Source organism: Orycteropus afer, unplaced genomic scaffold (genome assembly GCF_000298275.1).
Source record: "Orycteropus afer afer isolate SDZICR_OR568_19922 unplaced genomic scaffold, OryAfe1.0 scaffold00158, whole genome shotgun sequence".
Taxonomy (NCBI): domain Eukaryota; kingdom Metazoa; phylum Chordata; class Mammalia; order Tubulidentata; family Orycteropodidae; genus Orycteropus; species Orycteropus afer.
Genome location: NW_006921745.1, coordinates 7,217,192 through 7,240,279, shown reverse-complemented (window position 1 = coordinate 7,240,279; position 23,088 = coordinate 7,217,192). Strand labels below are relative to the sequence as shown.

The 23,088-nt window shown below is 38.7% G+C and overlaps 1 protein-coding gene across 1 annotated transcript in view; it reads left to right on the top strand.

The window, feature by feature from the left end:
* KIF16B (kinesin family member 16B) overlaps positions 1 to 23,088 on the top strand; it is a 640,246-nt gene that overhangs the window by 458,785 nt on the left and 158,373 nt on the right. Inside the window, exons 17-21 of the mRNA XM_007946387.2 lie at positions 4,882 to 4,935; positions 7,027 to 8,385; positions 13,053 to 13,211; positions 15,466 to 15,562; positions 16,325 to 16,375. Of these exons, the coding sequence (XP_007944578.2) occupies positions 4,882 to 4,935; positions 7,027 to 8,385; positions 13,053 to 13,211; positions 15,466 to 15,562; positions 16,325 to 16,375 (1,720 nt within the window). The remainder of the gene's footprint in view (positions 1 to 4,881; positions 4,936 to 7,026; positions 8,386 to 13,052; positions 13,212 to 15,465; positions 15,563 to 16,324; positions 16,376 to 23,088) is intronic.

Genomic DNA, 23,088 nt, shown 5'->3' with positions numbered 1-23,088 from the left:
TTGTGTGTATGTACCATAGTTTGGTTATCCATTCTTCTGTTGATGGGCACCTAGGTTGTTTCCATCTTTTGGCTATTGTAAATAGTGCTGCGATGTACATGGGTCTGCAAATATCTGTTCTTGTCCTGGCTGTCACTTCTTTAGGGTATATACCTCATAATGGAATGGCTGCATCAAATGGTATTTCTAGTTCCAACTTTTTAAGAAATCTCCATACTGCTTTCCACAGTGGTTGTATCATTTTACAGGCCCACCAGCAGTGTATGAGAGTACCAATCTCTCCGCATCCTCACCAGCATTTGTTATTTTCTGTCTTGTTGAACTTTGCTACTAGTCCTGGGGCAAGATGGTATCTTATTGTTGTTTTGATTTACATTTCTCTAATGGCTATTGATCATGACCATTTCTTCATATGTTTGTTGGCCACCTAAATATTCTCTTTGGTGAAGTGTCTGTTCATGTCTTCTGCCCATTTTTAAATTGGATTATTTGTCTTTTTGTTTTTGAGGTGTTAGAGTTTTCTATAAATTCTAGAGATCAGTCCCTTGTCAGATATGTAGGACTGTTTTTAAGCCTGTTTTCAGATGAGGAAATTGAGGTTTAGAGAGGTTAAAATATTTTTCCAACATTTGATCTGTTGTTGTTGTTGTTATGTGCCGTCGAGTTGTCTCCAACTCATAGCAACCCCTCCTTGGGTTTCTGAGGCAGTATCTCTACAGAAGTAGGTTGCCCAACCTTCCTTGGGAGGAGTGGCTAATGGATTTAACCTTCTGGTTAGCAGTCAAGTGCCTTAGGCATTACGCCACCAGTGCTCCCAACATTTGATCTAGGTAAACTAATTTCAAAACCCTTTCTTACAGCCATTGTTCTACCCTTTCTTTTTCTCCCTTCTCAGGGACCTCTCTGTTCATCTGATATTCCAGTTTTTTCCTCCTCTGTATCTTCTGGCTTGCTATATACCAGAATTTTAATATGCACAAGTCTATTCCATCTATTAATATGAACATCCATCCTCCTAAAGCTACCACCTCTCTTTCATAACTAAAATTATCAAGAAAGCTCTCCACCATTTCTACACTCATATTCTCCCCTTTCCTCTCATTAACTCCTAGGCAACTACAATCTGCCATCTGCCCATCAATATCCAAGGTCTCCAGAGACCTCCATGTTGCAAATTCAAATGGATTCTCCTTGAATCACACCTTATGTGGCATTTCTGCTACATCATTTCATACTACTGATCCCCTCTTCTTTCTAGAAACACTTTCTTCCTTTATCTCTACCCTTTCCTGATCTTATTTGCATCTAACTGCTTACTCCAAGTTTAATATGAGGGCCCATCATTCTCTGCTAGTTACTGTGGTATTTCAGACTTCATACTAAGCTCCTTTATTGTCCAAGAGCCCTAGTGGTGCAGTAGTTGAGTGCTCTTTCTTTGCATGTGTCTCATGCCATTTTGTGGCTTTTATTACTGTCTAGCTGCTGATGAATCACAAGTCTGTATCTCTATTTGTCCTGAGTGTCAGCTCTTTACATCCCCTTGCCTGCTGGATATCTCAGTTTGGATTTCCCTCCAGAGTCTTTAGATTCAAAATGTGTAAAACTGAGCTCACCTTCTTTAAGGCAGGATAGAGAAGAGATTAAACTTGTGGGTTTAGAATCAAGCCTGATTCTGCCATTTACCATGAGTGTGGCCTTTTTGCATGTGTAAAATGAGCATGCCATGAGTTGGCACTAATAAAACAAAAATGGGGATAAAATGACACCTACCTCACAGGGCCATTGGGAGAATACAGAGTGAATTGTCAGTGGGTATCAGCCACTGCTCTTACCTCCATCACCATGAGGGCTAGCAAGAATTGCACAGTTTAGATGTAAGTTCCCCCTGGAGCCTTGCCTTATTCTGTTGTAAATTGTTGTTGAATTGACTCTGACTAATGGAGACCTTAATATTATAACAGAACAAAATGTCTCCTCCCCGTGTGATCTTCATGATCATTGGTATGTTTGAGCCCACTGTTGTGGCTGTTACATCAGTCTATCTCATTAAGGGTTTTTCTCATTTGTGCTGACCTTCCACTTTACCAACCATGATGTCCTTTCTAGTGCTTGGTCTCTTCCTGATGATACAGCCAAAGTAAGCAAGTGAAATCTCACCATCTTTGCTTCTAAGTAGCATTCTGATTGTGTTTTCTCTAAGACTAATTTGTTCTTCTAGAAGTCCACCATATATTCAGTATTTTTTCACCAATACCATAATTCAGTCACATAGGTTCTTTTTTCCTTTTACATTGTCTTGCTGTTACATGCATATGAGGTGATTGAAAAGAGTGTGATTTGGGTCAACAGCACCTTAGTCATTAAAGTGACATTTTTGCTTTTTAAAACTTTAAATTGGGCTTGTGCAGCAGATTTGCCCAAGGCAATATGTTGTTTGATTTTTTTGACTGTTGCCTTCATGGACATGGATTATTGATACAAGAGGGATGAAATTGTTAGCAATTTCAGTTTTTTCTCCATTTATCATGATGTTTTTATCAGTCCAGTTACTACCGAATTGTGGGATCAGGACTCCCCTCTGTATTGTAGCACTGTGTTCTTCCTCAGTCATGCCTCATGACTTACTGGGGTGAACCCTTTCTGTTTACTGTCAGTTACAGAGTAAGAGCCCCGTAGTGGCAGTGGCCACATCTGTCTTACTGACTGTTGTGTCACCTGTGCTTGGCATAGTGCCTGGCACTAATTTGATACTCAGTGAAAATGTCACATTAGAGATGATCATACTAAGACTCAAATTTCTCAGCTCTCAGAGAAGCATTTGATGTGTATCATCATCAGAGTTGTGTCTACTGACGGTCATATTGAGTTGTTGTTCACATAAAATAAAATTTGAGAGTAAATACAATTTCATTAGAAATTTGAGAATAAACCAATTCTGGTATTAAAGATCTATCTGGTGATTCTTTTTCATTCTGTATATATCTGTAAAAAGACTAAACTTACACTGAAGCCTGAAAATCTCCACGAAGAAACTTTCCTAAGGTTCTGTTTATTATTGTATAAAAGGATAATCACAAACTAACTTTAACGAAGCCCTATCCCTACTTTGGGATCCCTTGGTTCAAATAGTTAACATTCTAAGCTATTAACTGAAAGATTGGGTATCTGAGTCCACTCAAAGATGCCTTGAAAGAAAGGCCTAGAGGTGTTCTTCTGAAAAAAGAAGCCCTTACAACTCTATGAAGCACAGTTCTATTCTGACAGGTATGATGTTGCTGTAAGTTGAAATTGACTCAGCAGCAACTTTTTTTCTTTTTTAACAAAATACCTATTTTATGGATTGATGTATTGCCTGGGCTCCGTGACTAGCAAATGCCCCTCATAGATATTTATGGGACTGATTTCTTATGGATGGCAAAGCTACAAATGATTTTCATTTGACAGTAGGATAAATGTAACCCTGAACAACAAATTTCAGTGAAGGAATTGATAAAACGATTGTATATCACAAAGTTGAGCAGTACTTATAACATGTTAATAGTGAGTATTTTGGAAGCAGATTGTCTTGAGTTCAAATCCTAGCTCCATCACATTATCTCCTTTGTGACCTTGGACAAGTTGTTTAACATCCAAGTTTGAATTCCTTGTCTGTAACGTGGAGATAAAATTTGTTATCTTAAGAGTTTGCTGGAGAGGAAAGTAACATATGAAAATCATTTAATAAATAGGTACTCATTTCTGCTTACAAAAGACACCAAACATCTCACTCTCAGTATTAACCAAAATAAAATTGGAAAATATGTGTTTGAGATATTTGTTAGTGAATTATGAAAATAACTCTGTTGCAGTCTAGATTTACATATTATCCAAAGAGAAAGATTTGTAGTGAATGTTTCCAGAGTTCACTTTTGTAGCTGTGTCTACCATCTACAATAACATGAAGAAGTGTAAGTTTAAGAATTTTAATTCATGCTATTTAATGGAAATAATGAAAGCTTGCAATAATTAAATCTAATATTTGAGAAGAAATCTACTTGTGTTATCAGTATTTTAGAAAATTATTTTAAATTCTCAACGACCTAACTCCAAGGTGGTAAATGTGATCACAGTTGGTGGTAAATGTGATCACAATTGGTTATAGCCTCCTGTAAGTGCATTATCACATAACTACTTAATATAGAGGATCTTGCTGAACTTACATGCAGAATAACTGGGAAGTAGTAAAAATAAAATTTGACTACTGCTCACAGTTATTATTGGAACTCAGCTGTTATCAGTATTGTGATTTTTATGTAAAGTGTGCAGTTTAACAGAGCTAACTTTTTGGAGTATTTGCTTCAGAAGTTATTGTGAAATGTTACATTTACAAAAAGGTGTTTTAATTTGTAAATGGCTACTTGTTTGTAAGTACTTTACTGCTGTTCTCTTGATGTTTCCCCCATTAATTTTTTTTCTTAATTGACGTCTGTACTTTCTCTCTCTCTACCTCCCTGGCAGTCTTTTCCCTATAAAAGGACCCATCTGTCTAAGGTAGAGATTCTCCATTTCTATCTACTTACCAATGACTAAACTGGCAGGAGTAGACATACTTACTCATTCCGAAGTCTTATCTACCTCTGCCTTTTCAATACAGTGATGTTTTGTTGTTTTCTTTTAAGCAAAATATTTTCTTTTCAGTCTGAAGTTAGGCACTCAAAAGTATGGCTAATTTCTACTGTAGTCATAGAGTAAAGAATGCATCTTAAAGCTTGCTAATCTATGGTCATTAAAATAGTACTTGAAAAATGCTGTTTTTTGTAGTATGTGTGACTCTATATACAGAGAATGAGAGAGAGAACATTTCTTTATGAAAAGTGACTCATTTTCATTTGATTTTATTAGACTTGAATTTGAAAGGCAACAGCGTGAAGAACTTGAAAAATTAGAAAATAAAAGGTAAGCCACGTGGAGTATGGGTGTTAGTCTGTGGAGTCCTGTTTTTATGTCCTGAACTGATTTCATCTATGTCTGTTCCAATTCCTCTCTTTTTTTCTGTGTTTCTATTTTTAGTTTCATGTCTCATGGTTTTAGGTTATTTCTTGGTAGGAAGTGTTTTTACTTAATGTTTGAATTTTTTTAACAGTTCGTTCTTCATACACTTTTAAGAAAGGGGGAATATAGTCAGTGGGCAAATTTAATACACCAATTAAATTTAATATGGCAGATATGTACTTTAAAAAATGTATATCACATGTGTAGCTTCTCTTAACAATACCTTCTGAGTTTTAAAAAGCCAAAAGAATGACAAATTTCCTTTCTTTTCTCTCTCTTCTTTTTAAACATCTTTCCTGATATTGATTGGCCATTTGTGCTACACCTGGTAATGTAGTGTTTAAAGCATTCAGCTGTTAATTGAAAGATCAGTGATTCAAACCTACTAGCCACTCTGTGGTAGATAGATGTGGCAGTCTGCTTCCATAAAGATTGATAGCCTTGGAAACCCTATGGGGCAATGCTGCTCTGTACTGTAGGGTTGCTATGAATCTGAATTGACTTATCAGCAGTAGGTTTGTTTTTTTCTGGGGCTTATCACTCCTTCTGTGACTTCTTTGCTCACTTTTCTTTTGGGGTATATGTGCCTCTGTGGGTGGGTGTGTATTTAATTGATTTGGGGGACTTCCTTATATGTTCTGAGTATAATTTTTTATTTGATACAGACTGTGTTTTCTCCTTTTCTTTGATGTTGTTTAACAAGCTCAGAAATGGACCAAGGAGACTCGATTTTGGATTAGGAGCTAAGCCTATAGAGAACATGAGTATTTATTTTCTAGAATTTGGAGTATAGATATCACAGATGAATTGGTTTGGTTTCTAGCATAATGCATGATAGATCTTTGGTGGGCCAAGAAATGAAGTTCACTCACTGATACTCTTACATACCCTGTGTTCTTGCTTTGAAGGCCATCTTGGCCCCAGAAATTTGACTTAGTACGCAGTAGGGTTAGTTTTTCCACCTCAGGCAAAATAAAACATGCAATCCCCAGAATCATGCAGTTGAGTATTCTAATAGAGATTCTGACTATTTTCAATGTTATGTATTAATAAAGTAATGTTTTAGGCCATTTGGTAATCACCATTTGTCCTAAACTAGTGATTGCATGATAAATACAGGTTATTTCAGCTGGAATAATACACTGTCAGTTTTCTTGAGCCTGATATTTGACTCCACTAAATTGAGGACAGCATGAGCATTTTTACCCCCTGAATTTTATTTATCTTGTTGTTCTTGAGATAATGCACAGCTAAATACACACCAATTCAACAGTTTCTACATATAAAATTTAGTGGCAGTGTTCACATTCAAGTTGTACAACCATTCTCACCTGTCTTTTCTGAGTTGTTCCTCCCTCGTTAACATAAATTTGTTGTCCCGTAAGTTCCTATCTGATCTTTCAAGTTGCTCTTGTCAGTTGGCTCCCATTTGGATAGTTCTTAAAAGAGCATGATGCTCAAGGCAGACATTTCTTATTAGTTAAGCTAAACTATTGTTCGGTTTTAAGATGACTTGAGGGGATATTTTTGGTTTAAGGTTTAAAGATTATCTCAGGGCAGTAGTTTTGGGGAGCATAAGCATTTTTATTTAATGTCATCCTGTAATAGAACTTCTCCTCAGTTTTAGTCATTGGATTCAATAAGACTATTCACATTTAAATTTAAGTTAGGCATGGTTCTTTCTCTTTCAGTGCAGAATAATTTTTTCACTTATGTCATGTGTAGCATGATTTTAGGCTCTATAAGGACATGATATCAGAGTCTACTTCAGGAGTCTAGGCAAATGATATTCTAGACAGTTAAAGAATAAAGAAAAAAACAAATAGTGTGTGGCAGAAAATTAAAGGGAAAGCAGTCCCTCCTTTTTTTTTTTTTTTATTTTAATGAAAGATTTCACTTTATGTTGTATCTTCATTGTCAGAGCATTGCAATTAAGGGAAAGTTAGAGCAAGATTTGAATATAGTGATCAAATAATCTATTATTTTGGGTTTTAGAAAACTTATAGAAGAAATGGAGGAAAAGCAGAAATCAGACAAGGCTGAATTGGAGCGGATGCAGCAGGAGGTGGAGACTCAGCGCAAGGAGACAGAAATCGTGCAGCTCCAGATCCGCAAGCAGGAGGAGAGCCTCAAACGCCGCAGTGTCCATATTGAGAGTAAGCTGAAGGATTTGCTTGCCGAGAAGGAAAAGTTTGAAGAGGAGAGGCTGAGGGAGCAGCAGGAGATGGAGTTGCAGAAAAAGAAACAAGAGGAGGAGAGCTTTCTCTGTGTCAAAGAAGAACTCAAGTGGCTACAAGAACTCAACAATAATGAGAAGGCTGAGAAGATTCAGATATTTCAAGAACTGGACTGGCTCAAAAAGGAAAAAGATGAGCAGTCTGCCAAGCTCGAACTGGAAAAGAAGAGACTGGAGGAGCAAGAACAGGAGCAGTTCGTGCTTGTGGCACATCTTGAAGAGCAGATCCGAGAGCAGCAGGAGATTATCCAACTCCTGCAGCGAGGTGAGGTCCAGCGTGTAGAAGAGGAGAAGAGAGACCTAGAGGATATCCGAGAGTCTCTTCTGCGGGCCAAGGAGACGCGGGCTGAAGGGGATGATGGTGGGGAAGAACAAGAAATGGCTCAACTGCATTTCTTAGAGTTCAAGAGAAGGCAAGTAGTCAAGCTAGCAAACTTGGAGAAGGACCTGGTTCATCAGAAGGACCTCCTGAAGAAAGAAGTTGAAGAAGAACAGGAAATCCTAGGGCATTTAAAATATGAAAATAAAGATGAATTTAGGCTGTTGGACAAAAATGATGACAGTGTCAAACATGTCACACAGGGAATTCAAGAGTTAGAGAAAATAAAGCCAGCAGAGAACAGGCTGCAGTATAAAGAACACCAACTACAATACCTCCTGCAGAACCATCTGCCAACTTTGTTGGAAGAAAAGCAGAGAGCATTTGAAATCCTTGACAGAGGCCCTCTTGGCTTAGACAACACTCTCTATCAAGTAGAAAAAGAGATAGAAGAAAAAGAAGAACAACTTATGCAGTACCAGGCCAATACAAGCCAGCTGCAAAAGCTGCAAGCCACGTTTGAATTCACCGCCAACATTGCACGCCAGGAAGAGAAAGTGAGGAAAAAAGAAAAGGAGATTCTCGAGTCCCGAGAGAAGCAGCAGAGAGAGGCACTGGAGCAAGCTGTTGCCAAGCTGGAGAGGAGGCACTCTGCCTTGCAGAGGCGCTCCACCCTGGGCCTCGAGATTGAAGAGCAGAGACAAAAACTTGCAACTCTGAACAGCAGTGGCAGTGTGCAGTTGGAGCTGCAAGCCAGCCTGGAAGCTGAGCAGGAAGCTCTTGAGCAGGACTGGGAAAGGTAAGAGGTGAAAGAGGAAACCAAGGCATGTTGTTGTTATGTGCCATTGAGTTGGACTCAACTCATAGCGACCCTTCCTTGGGTTTCCGAGGCAGTATCAGTACGGAAGTAGATTGCCCAACCTTCCTTCTGAGGAGTGGCTGGTGGGAACTCTGGTAGTATAGTCCTTAAGGCACTTGACTGCTAACCAGAAGGCTAACCAAACCCACCAGCCACTCCTCGGAAGGAAGGTTGGGCAATCTACTTCCGTACCGCCTCGGAAACCCAAGGAGGGGTCGCTATGAGTCAGATCCGACTCAACGGCAGTGCGTTTGGTTTTTGGTTTGGTAATTCTTCTTAAACTTTTTATTCTCGAATATGCAAATGCTTATTTTTACCAAACTTGAGACAAATAACTCTCAAACTCAAACCAAACTCACTGCCATCAAGTTGATTCTGACTCAATAGGGACGCCCATTGAGTTTCTAAGACTGAAAATCTTTATGGAAGCAGACTGCCTTATCTTTCTTCTGCAGAGTACTGGTGTATTTGAATCACCAACCTTTTGACTATCTTAACCTTAACTACTATACTGCCAGAGCTCCTTACAAGTACCTCTATACATTCTTTTATTTCTCTCTACTATCCTTATTTTAGAATCTTTGGCCTAAAGTTGAAGGGGAAAAAAATCATATATACAAACATGAAGGCTTTGTCTATTACCCCATTGACCTATGGAATGTGTTTGCTTTAATATTTTGATAAATACAACAGATTGAGAAAACTTCCAGCCTTGATTCCTCTCTTCCTTTTCCCTTCTCTCCTGTGTCCTCCCTCCATTTTCCTTTCCCTTTCTTTCTCTTCCCTTTCCTCTCTTCCTCCCTTTTGTCTTTTCTTTTATCCTTCCTTCCCGTCTCCCTGTCTCTTTCCCTCCCTCCTTCCCTTACTTTCTCTGCCATTCTTTCGATCCTTGTCTTTCTCTCTTCCTTCTTCCCTCCCTTTTCCCTTGTCTGTTTCCTTCTCCTCTTCCCTCACCTTCCCTTTCCTCCCTCACCAGTACCGTCACAGCTTCTCGGTGACTAGTGCTTGTTACAGTAAACAAATTTCATTTCAGATTGGGAACTGAAAAAAGCTTCCACCTCTACTGATTCATAATATTTGAGGCAAGGACTCAGGATCCTCTGTTAATAAAACAAATAAATAGTACGACCAAAACTTTTTAGATGATTCTGAACACAGTGTTATATTCAAATATGCATTGTGCTGATTTGTAATATCTGATATTATTTTTTATGGTATGAAAAAATAAAATCAGCAAACTAGAACTATTTTCATGGTAAGGGAAAGACATTCATTCCTTTCTGTACCTATTCCCTGTCATCATGCTTACTGTTTACCAGGCAGTAGATTCTCTAAATGAATTAATGCATGAATTTGATAGCACTTTTTCAGGTGGCCCTGCAGATGTAGTGCTGGGATGCCTGGAAAGGCTGATGCCACCGGTGTGCAAATAGCACCCAGTTTGGAATCAGGTGGTAGAGAATCATATCTGGACCCAGACCCTTCTGACTTTGCTGAGCAGGGGTGTTTTACCTTTAGGACTCAGTTTCCTCACCTATATATTAAGTGGGTGGACAACATCAGGTGTGTCCATTTTCTTTTAGCCCAGACCCTTGTATTAGTTGCAATCTTCAATAAAGCCCTGATTGAATGTCCTAGAACCATCCTTCTCCCCAGTACAGTCTCCACAGCATCTCCTGAGCAGCTACTTTAAAAGCTTATGGTCTCTAAGATCCCACCCTGTCATTTTGACAGAGACATGGGATCAGTGGTTTATGACAAGGCAATTCCTACTATAAGAGATTGAAGTCTCTATCCACCATCTTGCCTGAAGAGGTCAGGAAAACCTCCTTGTCAAATGATCTGCTTATAGACTATGGATTATATTCACAATAACTCCCTTAGGCAAGTTAGAGCAACAAAATTACAATTAAAAAAAAAAACAAAAAAAAACCATAATGCTCTTGCTTCAGAGAAATAGGTCAGAGGTTTAAGAAAATGATTACAGGTGTGTTATGTAAATGAAATTGCCAGACAAAGCTCCAGTCCTAGAAAATTTAAAGCAGTGGAGGGCATGCTTTCAATTCGTACCCTGTATTGTGCAGAAGATTGCTGCATGAGCTTTTAGCTTGATGTCCCTGCCTTCTGACAACCAGCTGTACCATTCCTCCAGGAGCCCTGTAAAGGAGGCCCTTAGCTTTACAGGATTTGATGGGATAGACATTGCTGAGGGCTGATTCAGGCTGACAAACTGATGTGATGATCGCTTTGCTATCACTGTTGTGCCTCTGCAGCTTTCTCTAGGGGTTTCTACTGTGTTGTATTTTCTTCCAGGGTTGTCATTGCTCAACCAGAACCCACCTCACTTTGCCATTTAGAAAATTCCATAAATGTGAAATTTAAATTTATTTCATGTGGGGCCAGACTGGATAGCATTGTCCTAAATTTGGCTTTCTCTTTGTCTTCTCAGTGCATTCTCAAGGAACTTAAAATCCATTTTGCTGTTTTTTTCCTACCACCTGCTCATTGAAACTGCCCCGATGACATGAATCAGGCAGCTTCCCTATAATTTGTAAAACCCTCCTGTCACCTTAGCAGAGCTTTTGGATTTGCTTCCCTTGTGTGGGTCAGAGCAGAAGCAAATGATCAGAGCTCTATAATAATATTGTAGTGATAGTAGTCACATTAGTAATGATTCCAATTACAAAGAATAATTCTGTAATCAGACTGTGTTATATATGCTTTATATATGCACTATCATTTAATCTTCAAACGATGAGAATGCCAGTATACCCAGTTTATACATGGGTAAATGGAGGCCTGCAATGGTTATGTAACCATGTCACTAGTTAATAAATAGAGAGTAGCAACTTGAATTGAATTCTACTTACCATCCAGCTCTTAACCACTTTCCTATCTTGCCTGCTGAGTTGCCCAGTTTGTCCGTAACCATCATATAAATCCTGCTTGACCTTCAGGGCTCCACTCAAACCCCATTTTCTCTGTGAAGTCTTTTCTACTGCCCCAGTTCTGAAAGCCTTCCCTAACAACTCCAGTAGACATTGTCTTAATTATGAACATTGGTAAACCTACTTACGGTAGTTCATTTTCTCTGTCATTTCTAAGAACCTGTTACTGTTGTTCCCTGGTTCTTTGCCCACCAGCTGGCCCCTTACACCTCGCTTATACATATACATATACATATACATATACATATACATATACATATAGTATGTCCTTATTTGAAAGTATTATATGGTCTGCAAGTTGATGCTCAGTAAATACTTGCTAATCAGTAGACAGTCACAAGACTGAGTTAAGCTGGGCACTGCCTTCTGTGGAACCTATGAGTGCCTGGTATCCTGATCCCATGATCACATGTCTGAGAGTTGAGAAGTTGGCTTTCATTTTCAGGATAGATCAGTTAGGTTGCTTTTGGTGATACCAGAGGGCTGAGAGCATCATGGTATATTGTTGTTGTTGTTATTTGCTGTCGAGTCGGACCCTACTCATAGCAACCCCTCCTTGGGTTTCCAAGGCATTATCACTACGGAAGTAGATTGCCTAAACTTGCTTCCAAGGAGTGGCTGATGGGTTTGAACTGCCAACCTTCTGGTTAGCAGTCAAGTGCCATAGGCACTACCCTACCAGAGCTCCTTCATGGTATATTAGCATCTGAATTCAGAATTACTGATTTTGGGGGCAAAAGAATTTAGAGAGACTAATTGACTTTCTTTTGCCACATGAAGAAATTGAGACTCAGATTTAAATAACTTGCCATAATTCATATAGTGAATGACTACAGCCCTTAGCCAGATTTTAGGCTCCCTGGTATGAAGTTTACTTGTACACTTGGCTATTCTAGCTTGATGGGTCCAGATTCAAGCATGCCTGGGCTTGTAGAAGAAGGGCCTTATACGTATTTGACTTCATATTAGATGTATTCTTCTTCATTGGAGATAAGTGCTTGATTTCACAGTTTTGGGTTTGATTTCTGCAGTACTCAACCTGCTTTCCTTGTTTGCTTTTATCTCCTACTCCCCTCTCCTTTCCATTAGCCAGAGTAGATTTCTGATTTTTTGGCTTAGCATCTTTATTCTATTGCTTCTGTATATGGAGAACTTCCATCATCATTTCCAAAAAGTTCAGATTCCCACTGGCTTCTTAAAACTCAGCTTAGAACTGCCTTGACCATGAAGATCCTCCTTGATTGGTGATTTAAAAACTCTTCAGGGCATGGATTTCTTTTGTGAAACAAATATTTGGGGAAATCCCAATATATGGTCCACTATCAGCTATTCTGTTGAAGCAAGGGCTCAGCATCCTGTACATCCCTCTCTGAGCACTTCCTTAGAACACTGTGGGAATATCTGTGTCCTTGTTGGTAGAAGTCCCTCCATCTTTGAGACACCTGCAGCACCTGTATTGAACCCCTTTTGTAGCCCATTATCACCTTGTGTCTTGTCTTTAACATATGTGGCACTTTTTCTACTAGAAAATAAAGTTCTTTTTATGTAGGGCTCTTGTCTGGATCTCCCATGGTTTCTGGAACAATGAATGTTTCACATAGCAAAGATGCTCAGGAGATACTGTTAACAAATGAATTCATGTGGTTCCCCTCTCTGTAGGTTACAACATGAAATCCAGCAGTTGAAGCAGAAGATCTGTGAGTGTGATGGCATTCAGAAATGGTATTGTGGGACCCTGGAGGGGAAGGCTGCTGCTTCTAGTCTACCACCCAGTACTGAAAAGTCTCAGGCTCATCTGGTCCCACTGATGGATGCCAGGTACTTGACATTCAATGGATGTCATGCCTGCATTTGTAATGTGATTTAAAAAATCACTAGTCCTTGTGCTGATCAAATTTCATGTGGAGGGATCTACCAAAGTCAACAAGTAATGAGTGCACCTGAAATATGCTATTGCCCAAGACTGGTGGGATGCACTATCATTAATCGGGAATCAAAGATCTGAGAATTGGATGGTCACATCCAGTGAATATTGGTACAGATTATTTGTGTGAGTAAATATAATTAAAAGGTCCAGCGAAATCAACCTACCTGGGAAGGAGTGATGTGAGGCCAGATTGGGAAGAACAAAAAGTAGAATTAATTGAATTGTACCAAGATGGAAGACCTTCTACTGATAGTTAATTTTCTATATAAGTCATTGATTACAGATAAATGAAATCTGTTATAAAAAGTGTTCCAGTATATTCAGAATGATCATGACTAGCATAAAATTATATCTGATGTTACTAGAGGAAATTGATTTTCTGTTTGGGTGGCATTGTGAATTGTTCCATAGCTTAGAGCTCCCAGTTAAATCAGCTTAATCATTTTTTGCCTATAAGAAAATGACAGTTATTTTCATCAACCCCATCTAGGTCACAGGGACATTTTAAATTGGCTAGTTCTTCTGGGTATTAGAAGATTTAGAGTATTTGGATATCAAAATGTAATAACAATGGCATTAGCCTCTGTATCTCTTTAAATCTATATCTTCTTCTTCTCTATTACTAGTTTAAAATTTAAATAAACGGCATGTAAATGGTCTTGGCTCAGATTCAGTTGCACATGGTTTTATTTTTAGTACTAGAATGTAAATACCACACTTGATTACCTTCAATGCCCCCGTCTGCAATATTTTACTTAAAATATTAATGTCTTTGTATAGCATTTTAGAAAATCATTTTTACCTTGGTCAGTAGTGAAAAAGTGTTTATGGCATTATGTATATGCTTAAAGAGAGTAAGCCAATTTTTTTTTTCTTTTACTATTCAAAGGTATAAACATAGAAAATAGCTCATTAAAAATAATTCATCTAATCTCTGTCTGTAGGATTGAGGTTAAAGATGCCTAGAACTGAGTAAAATTTCTATCTGGGCACACTGAGCCTCTGGAAAGATTTTAGATGAAATTCAAATTTTTGTCTCTCTGATTCCTCTGGATGGAATGGCCTGAAGCCAGATCAACTTAAAGCCAAATCTGATTTTGGGCTAAAATCTAACTAGAGTATTGAAGGCTGATGGTTGTGTGTCATACAACTTCACATATATTCTGTGGTGTACCATATATACATACAGTGGAAAGCTCCCTCAAAAGTCAACTTTTTGGCTTTCACTCTGCCTTGACCCACTCTGACGGACATTTTGTAAAGTAAACCAAATCAAACCCATTATGTCAAGTCGGTTCAGACTCATTGTGACCCTATGGTATGTTGTTGTTGTTGTTGTTGTTATGTGCCGTCGAGTCGGACGCACCTCATAGCAACCCCTCCTTGGGTTTCCGAGGCAGTATCACTGAGGAAGTAGATTGCCCCATCTTCCTTCTGAGGAGTGGCTGGTGGGTTTGAACTGCTAGCCTTCCAGTTAGCAGTCAAGTGCCTTTAGGCACTACACTACCAGAGCTCCTGACCCTATAGTATAGAGCCCTTTAAAATGTGATTTCCACCACTAGTTCAGGTAGCACAGATGGGGAGACAAGACAGATGAGGAACAGGGCAAGACACTGTTTCATGATAATAATGAAGATTCACAGAGAATGTGTGCACCTTTCTTATCGTCATAAATGACCTTGTTGTTGTTGTTACGTGCCATCGAGTTGGTCCTTACTCATAACATATGCTGTGAAAAATAATTAGTACCATTTTCTGTTTGAGGAAACTGTGGCTTGGCAACTAAAGTGTCTGGTTTCAGAGTAAGATCTGAGACCATGGAGCTTTGTGAAGCCAGTGTCTATGATTCCCCAGCTTTTCCGTGGGGTTTCCATTATGAACATCTGCAAAAGATTTGGGTGTGATCACTTAGTCTCTTTTCCATTCCCAAGATTCTGTTCTTCCTCAGGTTCTGGTTTGGGGAAAACACCAAATACTGAACACATGGCACTAGGTTTCTTAGGAAAAAATTGTTAATGGTCCTGAAGTGGTGTTAGTGTTTGACATTTTGAATGGGACAGTCTTCTGTTATGAAGGTATGATAGGAGCTCAAAATGTTCCATATGGTTAAAAATGTTCAAAGGGCCCTAACTCCATTATTTTAAGGATCAATGCCTATATTGAAGAAGAAGTCCAAAGACGTCTTCAGGATTTGCATCGTGTGATTGGTGATAATGGCAGTACGTCTGCAGAAGTGATAAAGGTGAGCTGAAGGAGCAAAATCATCTAGTCATTCCTTCTCAAGGTGATCTTTAAAATAAGTTAGTGGTGGTGATGGTTGGACTTACTACTGGTTCTCAGTGAGAAAGTTCAGATGTTAACACTGAAATACACGTTGACTATGGAACATTCTAGGAAAAATAAATATTGCTTGAATGGGATTTAACAGTTTGTAAATAGTATTAATTCAAGAGTAACTATTTAAAAAAAAAAAAAAAATTCTGGACTTCTAGGAGAGTTATTATATAAATACAAGTCACCTAAAATGCTGCATTTACTTTGCTTGATTTATAAAAATTCTACATGTACTATTTTTCTATTTTATCTTAAAAAACAGCTCTCCTTTTCCATGAAACATTTAATATACTTTGTAAATTACCCAAAGTGGAAATAAATACACATTTTGCCTTTAAGAAGATGGATATTTGTGACAAGTTGATTTTTATCAACAAAAATCTTTCATTTCTGTCTTACATATTAAGGATTATCCTAAGGAAGTCTTATTTTAAATACACTTTTTTAGAATTTTAAGATTAGGAATAAATGGTTCAATTTTCTTACAAGCAGATAGATAAATAGAGTCATGTTTATGTAGAGAATATAAATTCTATACACAGTTGTCATTGTTGAATAGCAAGTATGTTTCTTTAGAAGTTTGTTCCTATAAATAGTCCTAATCAAATCAGTTTTCCTCCCTATGAAAATACTATAATTTAATATAGCAGGCTTTTTATTTTCTTTTTAGGATAATGAGAAACTTCACAATGGCACCATTCAGCGTAAGCTAAAATATGAGGTAGGTAATGATTTTTCTGATTGATAGGGTTGTCTTAAATTATCGCATGCTTATGTGATTAAATTTTCTTAATGTTTAGTTGCATAATTAGAATTTTGAAGTTCCAGTGAGATTAATGGCTAATAGGGAAGGCAGGCTATTATATGGTCTTAAAATTAAATGGAATCCAGCAGGTTGAAAAGTGCTTTGACTTTATTTGAATGGCATGTAGCTGTGGTAGAAGCCCTTTGCCCAGTATTTCTTTTGTAACAGTATCTTTTCCCTTGGTCTATATTTAAAAGGCAGAGTTATATAATCAGAATCAGATACAGCATTTGGAAATGAAACTGAGTGCTCTCTATGTATGAAAAACCCTGTTCCCATTACAGACTGTGCATTGGCACTAGTACAAAGGAAATAATCTTGATTGATAACTGATTTCTCTGGTGGATTGTCAAATCAATGCCTATTTGGGCATATGGTTTGTAAGGTTTTACTTGTATTTTCCTTTGCTGAGGGGCATATCTTTCCCTTACATTCCTAAATTAAAAAAAAAAAAAAATCTTATACTGGATGATAGAAATTTTATGGCTGGTGTCCATACAATATTGAAGAGGGAGCAAGAGAATGGGTGTTACACTGGCCATTACTCTTGCTGCTAATCATCCAGTAATAACATTGTGTTTCTTCTGGATGTCCATCTCCTTAGAAGACAACTTTGTAACAAGCAGGACATCACCTTTCATTTAGGTATGTCCAAAATACCTGGCACATAGTAGGCATACAATGAAACTTTCCTGATTTGTAGATAAGAATGATGACAATCTAACCAAGATAGAGATAATTAAGGATCCCCATGGAACAAGCCAAAAGGAGAGAAACACATGGCCTGGTTTGGAATATACTTTTCCCTTCACTTATCTCGTTATCTGACAATTGGCATTTATGATCACAGTAAAAAAATCTATCCAACTATCTTGCATATTTATAGCATACATCTGGTAGTAACAAATGTCGAGGTGCAAGGTAAGAGTAACACTGGCTTTGATGGTTAAAATTATGTGTCAACTAGGCCATGATTCTTAGTAGTTTGGCATTTATATAATGATACAATTTTATACTTATCTAATGACATAATCATCTTCCATTCTCTCATAACACTGATTGTGCATAATGTCCTGGTCTTTAGAACATAACTCTGTCAGTAAAGAGAAGTACTTGTGAATTTCTTTTGTCTTTGCCATCTGATTTTCCTAAGTATGCTCTGATTTATTTTATTACATTTTGTTTATATGGGCATGCACTTATTTTCACAACTAAATTTGACCTTTTAAAAGTTGAATCAAACATTTTAGGATTTATGAAACTGAAATATTAGACCAAGAAATGGATTCTGTGGATCAATACCATGTAATGTGTATCCATCAAACCAAAAAAAAAAAAAAACTCACTGTCATTGAACTGGATCCAGCTCATAGTGACCCCTACTTGGGTTTCCTAGGCGGTATCACTACGGAAGTAGATTGCCCAACCTTTCTTCTGAGTAGTGGCTGATGGGTTTGAACCATTAGCAGTCAAATGCCATAGGCAGTGCACTACCAGAGCTCCTGTATCTATCAAAATATATCTATGAAAATATTTGCCCATTTATGATGTATTTAATATGGAAATTGATCATCTGTATGTGAATTAGATCATTAATTCTAAACTATCCTGGAAGAAATGCAGCTGGAATGCTCCGTAGAAGTAAGAATGACCAGAGTTCGTCTCACCTACTTTGGTTATGTTGTCAGAAGGGACTGGTCCCTGTAGAAGGATACCATACTTGGAAAAGTAGAGAGTCAGCAAAAAAGGGGAAGACCCTCAATGAGAGATGGATTGGCACAGTGTCTGCAACAATGGACTCAAGCATAGCAAGGATTATGGGGATGGCACAGTAGTAGACAGTGTTTCATTTTGTTGTACATAGGGTCGCTGTGAATCTGAGCCAACTCAACGGCACCTAATAGCAACAACGTTCTAATTTTTATTGTTCTTAAATCCTACATCGATTCATATAAATGTCTCAGGTTTTCAATTTAACCTGTGAATCAGTCCATTAAATGAAACCAATAACTGCAAGATTCACAAATGGTGGCCCTACATCCCCATTTCAATTTTTTTTTACATCATGAACAGAAAAGGTAGCCTTGGCTGGCATGATATCTTGTAAAACTTCTTCCCTGACATTTCCAGCATCATTAGAATAGATAAGTAGAAAGTGGATCGGAACACACACTGGAATCATCCATGAAATGGAATATCTCAGGACTTAAGACTTCGTCTTAAGCATCTCTAGAATGAACCCACCAAGAAAGACGTCAGTCTTTGGTACAGAGAAATTAGCAGGGCAGTAATTACAAATACAGTTGTCCTGAACCTGTTGGCTATTTCAAACCTAAATGTTGTAATCTACCTAAAATCTCTTTTAGTTTGCTTAAAGAAAGCAACACCAGTGAGGCAGAATATTTTCAGGGTAAATCAGAAAAGTTCAGTAAGTTGATGACTCACAGAGAAGAACATATCTTGGGGAGTGAGTACACCTGAACATTGCTACAAAATACTTCCCTAAAAGTGTTGATAAATAGTGGATATACACAGACCTAGTAGAGCAAGGTGCTCTGCTTTGTCCTGATAGTGTTTCTAGGGAGGAGAGTGTATCTGAAGGTCTTCTCCAAAAATCCTAACTTTGGTGTCTCATAGTGGACAGCAAGCTTAGAAAGAAGTAGCTGCTAAAAAAGTTAGCTCTCTAGAGTCACTTGTAAACATCAGAACAGAACAATAAACTGGAATGTTTTTACCACAGATACTTAGACCTTTATAAAGATACCAATGATCACTTGCTACAGGCTCACACAAAGGTGGATCAGTCAAGCCAGGCATGTGGACAGCCTGTGTGACCCAAGTGAGCTGACCTTCCAGGTAATAACATTCATCAGAAACCTGCCATTTCTGAAACACATACCCTTGGACATGCCCTTGAAGTCACACCTGGTGTCATCAGACTCTCATTGTTTTTCCCGAAGCTCAGATTGGCAACAGCCACATTCAAGAAGGCCAGCAGAGAGCAGCAAGCCCTACACAGCTCTTGCTGTCACAGCTGCAGATTTATCAGATTCCTTGCCAAGCTCAGTGCCCTGGCTTGAATATGAAGGTAGTGAAAGACTTCTGCATTTAAGCAGACCCTTGTGTATTTTCTAGACAGAATGTCAAAACTTCAAGAGCACCCTTGAAAAGACTACCAGAACCTTTGGATGACATGAATGAAGTCAAAGGTGTTTATTGGCTTGCTGTTGCTAACTGTACAGAACCTGTCTCCCAACTAGTATACTTGCTCCTTCTTCATTCAACTTTGTATATTTTGGTTTTGTCATATAATCAGCTGGGCTCAGTGGGCATTTTTCATGCTCTGCATCTCTCTGGACTAAAGGAGATTGAAATCTGCTTTGATGGACACTGTTCGATTCAGGGGCTCTTTAGAGGGTCTCTTGCTCACTGTATCCTGTTAACCACAAAAATTTCTCTCAACAGATACGCTGTGATCTCCTTTGTATTTCAATGTCAGAGTCTGAGGTTGCTACCTGCACCAATTATTCTTTGCTTAAGCAGGATCTGGTTCAGCTTTCTCTTGATTAGAAAGCAGAAACCTCTGACTTAGTTTTGACAGAGCTCGATTGTTACCCGAATTCCAGAAGATATTATCCGACATGATTTACTTTCTTCATGGAAATTTGGAAGTCAGTAGCCCCTCTTTGGTAGGGGTCTGGTTATGGATCAGAGTTGAGGGTGACTCTGGTCAAGGTCATTGCTCATCATTAGTTCTTATGAACACCCACATTGCACTTGTAAAGAAAGATGGCATTTTTCCTCACACTAAGTCTGTAATATATCAAACTGTATTTCACTGATATTCATGAGATTTTCGCTGGCTAATTCTTTGAGAAGTGGATAGCCTCTTCCTTCTTCTGAGTCTGACTTAGTCTGGAAGCTCTGCTGAAACCTGTCCACCATGGGTGACCCTGTTCTCATTTGAAACACTAGTGACATAGCCTCCAGCCTCACAGCAACACACAAGCCACCACAGGATGACAAACTGACAGACAAGTTCATCCCCCTTAGCTTTTCCAAACTGCTCTACTCCCACTTCCCAGCCTGCTTTACCTGTTCTGGTCCTCCAAAAGCCGGCTGCCACTGCTTCCCAACCTGCCCTACCTGTTCTGGCCCTCCAAAAGCCATATTGGTAGTGAAGGAAAACTTGAAGCTGCACTGAAGAAATCAAAGGTGCACTGAAGAAACTGGTGAAAAACAAGGCTCTGGGCGGAATACCCATTGAGATGTTTCAACAATTGGATGCTGCACTGGAGGCACTCACTTGGGTATGACAAGAGATTTGGAAGACAGTTACCTGGCCAACTGACTGGAAGAGATCCATATTTGTACCCATTCCAAAGAAAGGTGATCTTACAGAATGTGGAAATTGTTGAACAATATCATTGATATGACATGCAAGTAAAATCTTACTGAAGATAATGCAAAAATGGTTGCAGCAGTATATTGACAGAGAACTTCCAGAAATGCAAGCTGGATTCAGAAGGGGACATAAACCAAAAAAACAAACTCACTGCCATCAAGTCAGATCTGACTCGTAGTGACCCCCCCTTGGGTTTCCGAGGTGGTATCACTACTGAAGTAGATTTCCAACCTTCCTTCCAAGAAGTGGCTGGTGGGTTTCAACCACCAGCCTTCTGGTTAGCAGTCAAATGCCTTAAGCACTGCACCACCAGAGCTCCTAGGAAGGGAACGTGGAGCGAGGGATATCATTGCTCTTGTCAGATGGATCTTGGCTGAAAGCGACGAATACCAGAAAGATGTGTACTTGTATTTTATTAACTATGCAAAGGCATTCGATTGTGTGGATCATCGCAAATTGTGGATAACATTGAGAAGAGTGGGAATTCCAGAATACTTAATTGTACTCATGAGGAGCCTGTACATAGACAATGAGGCTGTCATTCGAACAGAACAAGGGGATAATGCATGGCTTAAAATCAGAGTTGTATCCTTTCACCATACTTATTCAATCTGTATGCTGAGCAAATAACATGAGAAGCTGGAGTATATGAAGAAGAACATAGCGTCAGGAGCAGAGGGAGGCCCATTAACAACCTGAGATACACAGATGACACAACTTTGCTTGCTGAAAAGAAGGATGACTTGGAGAACTTACTGAGGAAGATTAAAGACTACAGTCTGCAGTATGAATTAGATTTCAATATAAAGAAAACAAATATCCTCACAACTTCACATATAAGCAGCATCATGATAGATAGTGAAAAGATGGAAGTTGTCAAAGAGTTCCTGTTACTTGGTTCTACAAACAACACCAGTGGAAACAGCAGTCAAGACATCAAAAGATGTACTGCATTGGGCAAATCTGTTGCAAAAGACCTCTTTCAAGGGCTGAAGAGCAAAGATACCTCTTTGAAGACTAAGATGGGTCTAACTCAAGCCATGGTGTTTTCAGTTGCCTCATATACAAGTGACAGCTGGACAATGACTAAGGAAGACTGAAGATTGAAGAAGACTATGTGCTTTTGGGTTTTGGTGTTGGTGAAGAATGCTGAAAGTGCTGTGGACTTCAAAAAGAACTAACAAATCTATCCTGGGAGAGGTGCAGCCGGAATGCTCCTTGGAGGTGAGAAAGACCAGAATTTGTCTCACCTACTTTGGTCATATTGTCAGAAGGGACCATTCTTTGGAGAAAGATGTCATACTTGGTAAAGTGGAGGGTCAACAAAAGAGAGGAGGGCTCTCAACAAGGTGGATTGACACGGTGGCTGTAGCAACAGGCTCAGGTATAGTAGGGAACATGAGGCTGGTGCAGGACCAGGCAGTGTTTCATTCTGTTGTACATAGGGTCACTATGAGTCGAGATGACTTGATAACAACTCGTAACAACAAGTCTTTAAGTCTGTCTCCTCCACCTGTACAATTTGATGTGCGCAAATGCCATACTTTAAGGGAATTCAGGTGTGTTGTTCTAGACAAGAAAAATTTATTAATAGTAGAACTTGTCTTAGAAAAACTCAAACTTACGTCTGACTCAAGAAATAGTCCTTTGAACACTCTCAAGAGGCTAAAAATGTCAAATTGTTCACCATCCAATTATGCCTTTTATGCAGTCAGAATGTGGCATGGGAGGTCTGAAAATTTATCCTCAATTCACAAGATGAGGCTCTGTGGCTAATCTCACATTTGACAAGATTCTAGGGAAGAGACTTAAAATGCACAACATATTTTTTTAAGTAATATAATACTGTGTTTTTAGTGCAGGTTTACACAGCAGTGTAGGTTCTTATTCAGCGTTTCCTGCAGAAATTGTTCAGTAACATTGGTTATGTTCTTGACAATGCATGAAAATTCTCAGTATTTCTGGTTGTTCCATCTCCATTAATCTAGTTTCCCTGATCCCTTACATTCTCATCTTTTTTAAAAGTAATTGTTGACCATTTGGTCTCTTATAAATGATTTTGTCCTTTATAAGTTATATATATTATATATAGCTGATATATCAGGTATATATATATGTTGTTGTTATTGTTGTTATGTGCCGTCGAGTCAGCCCTGACTCATAGCGACCCCTCCTTGGGTTTCCGAGGCAGTATCACTACAGAAGTAGGATTGCCCAACCTTCC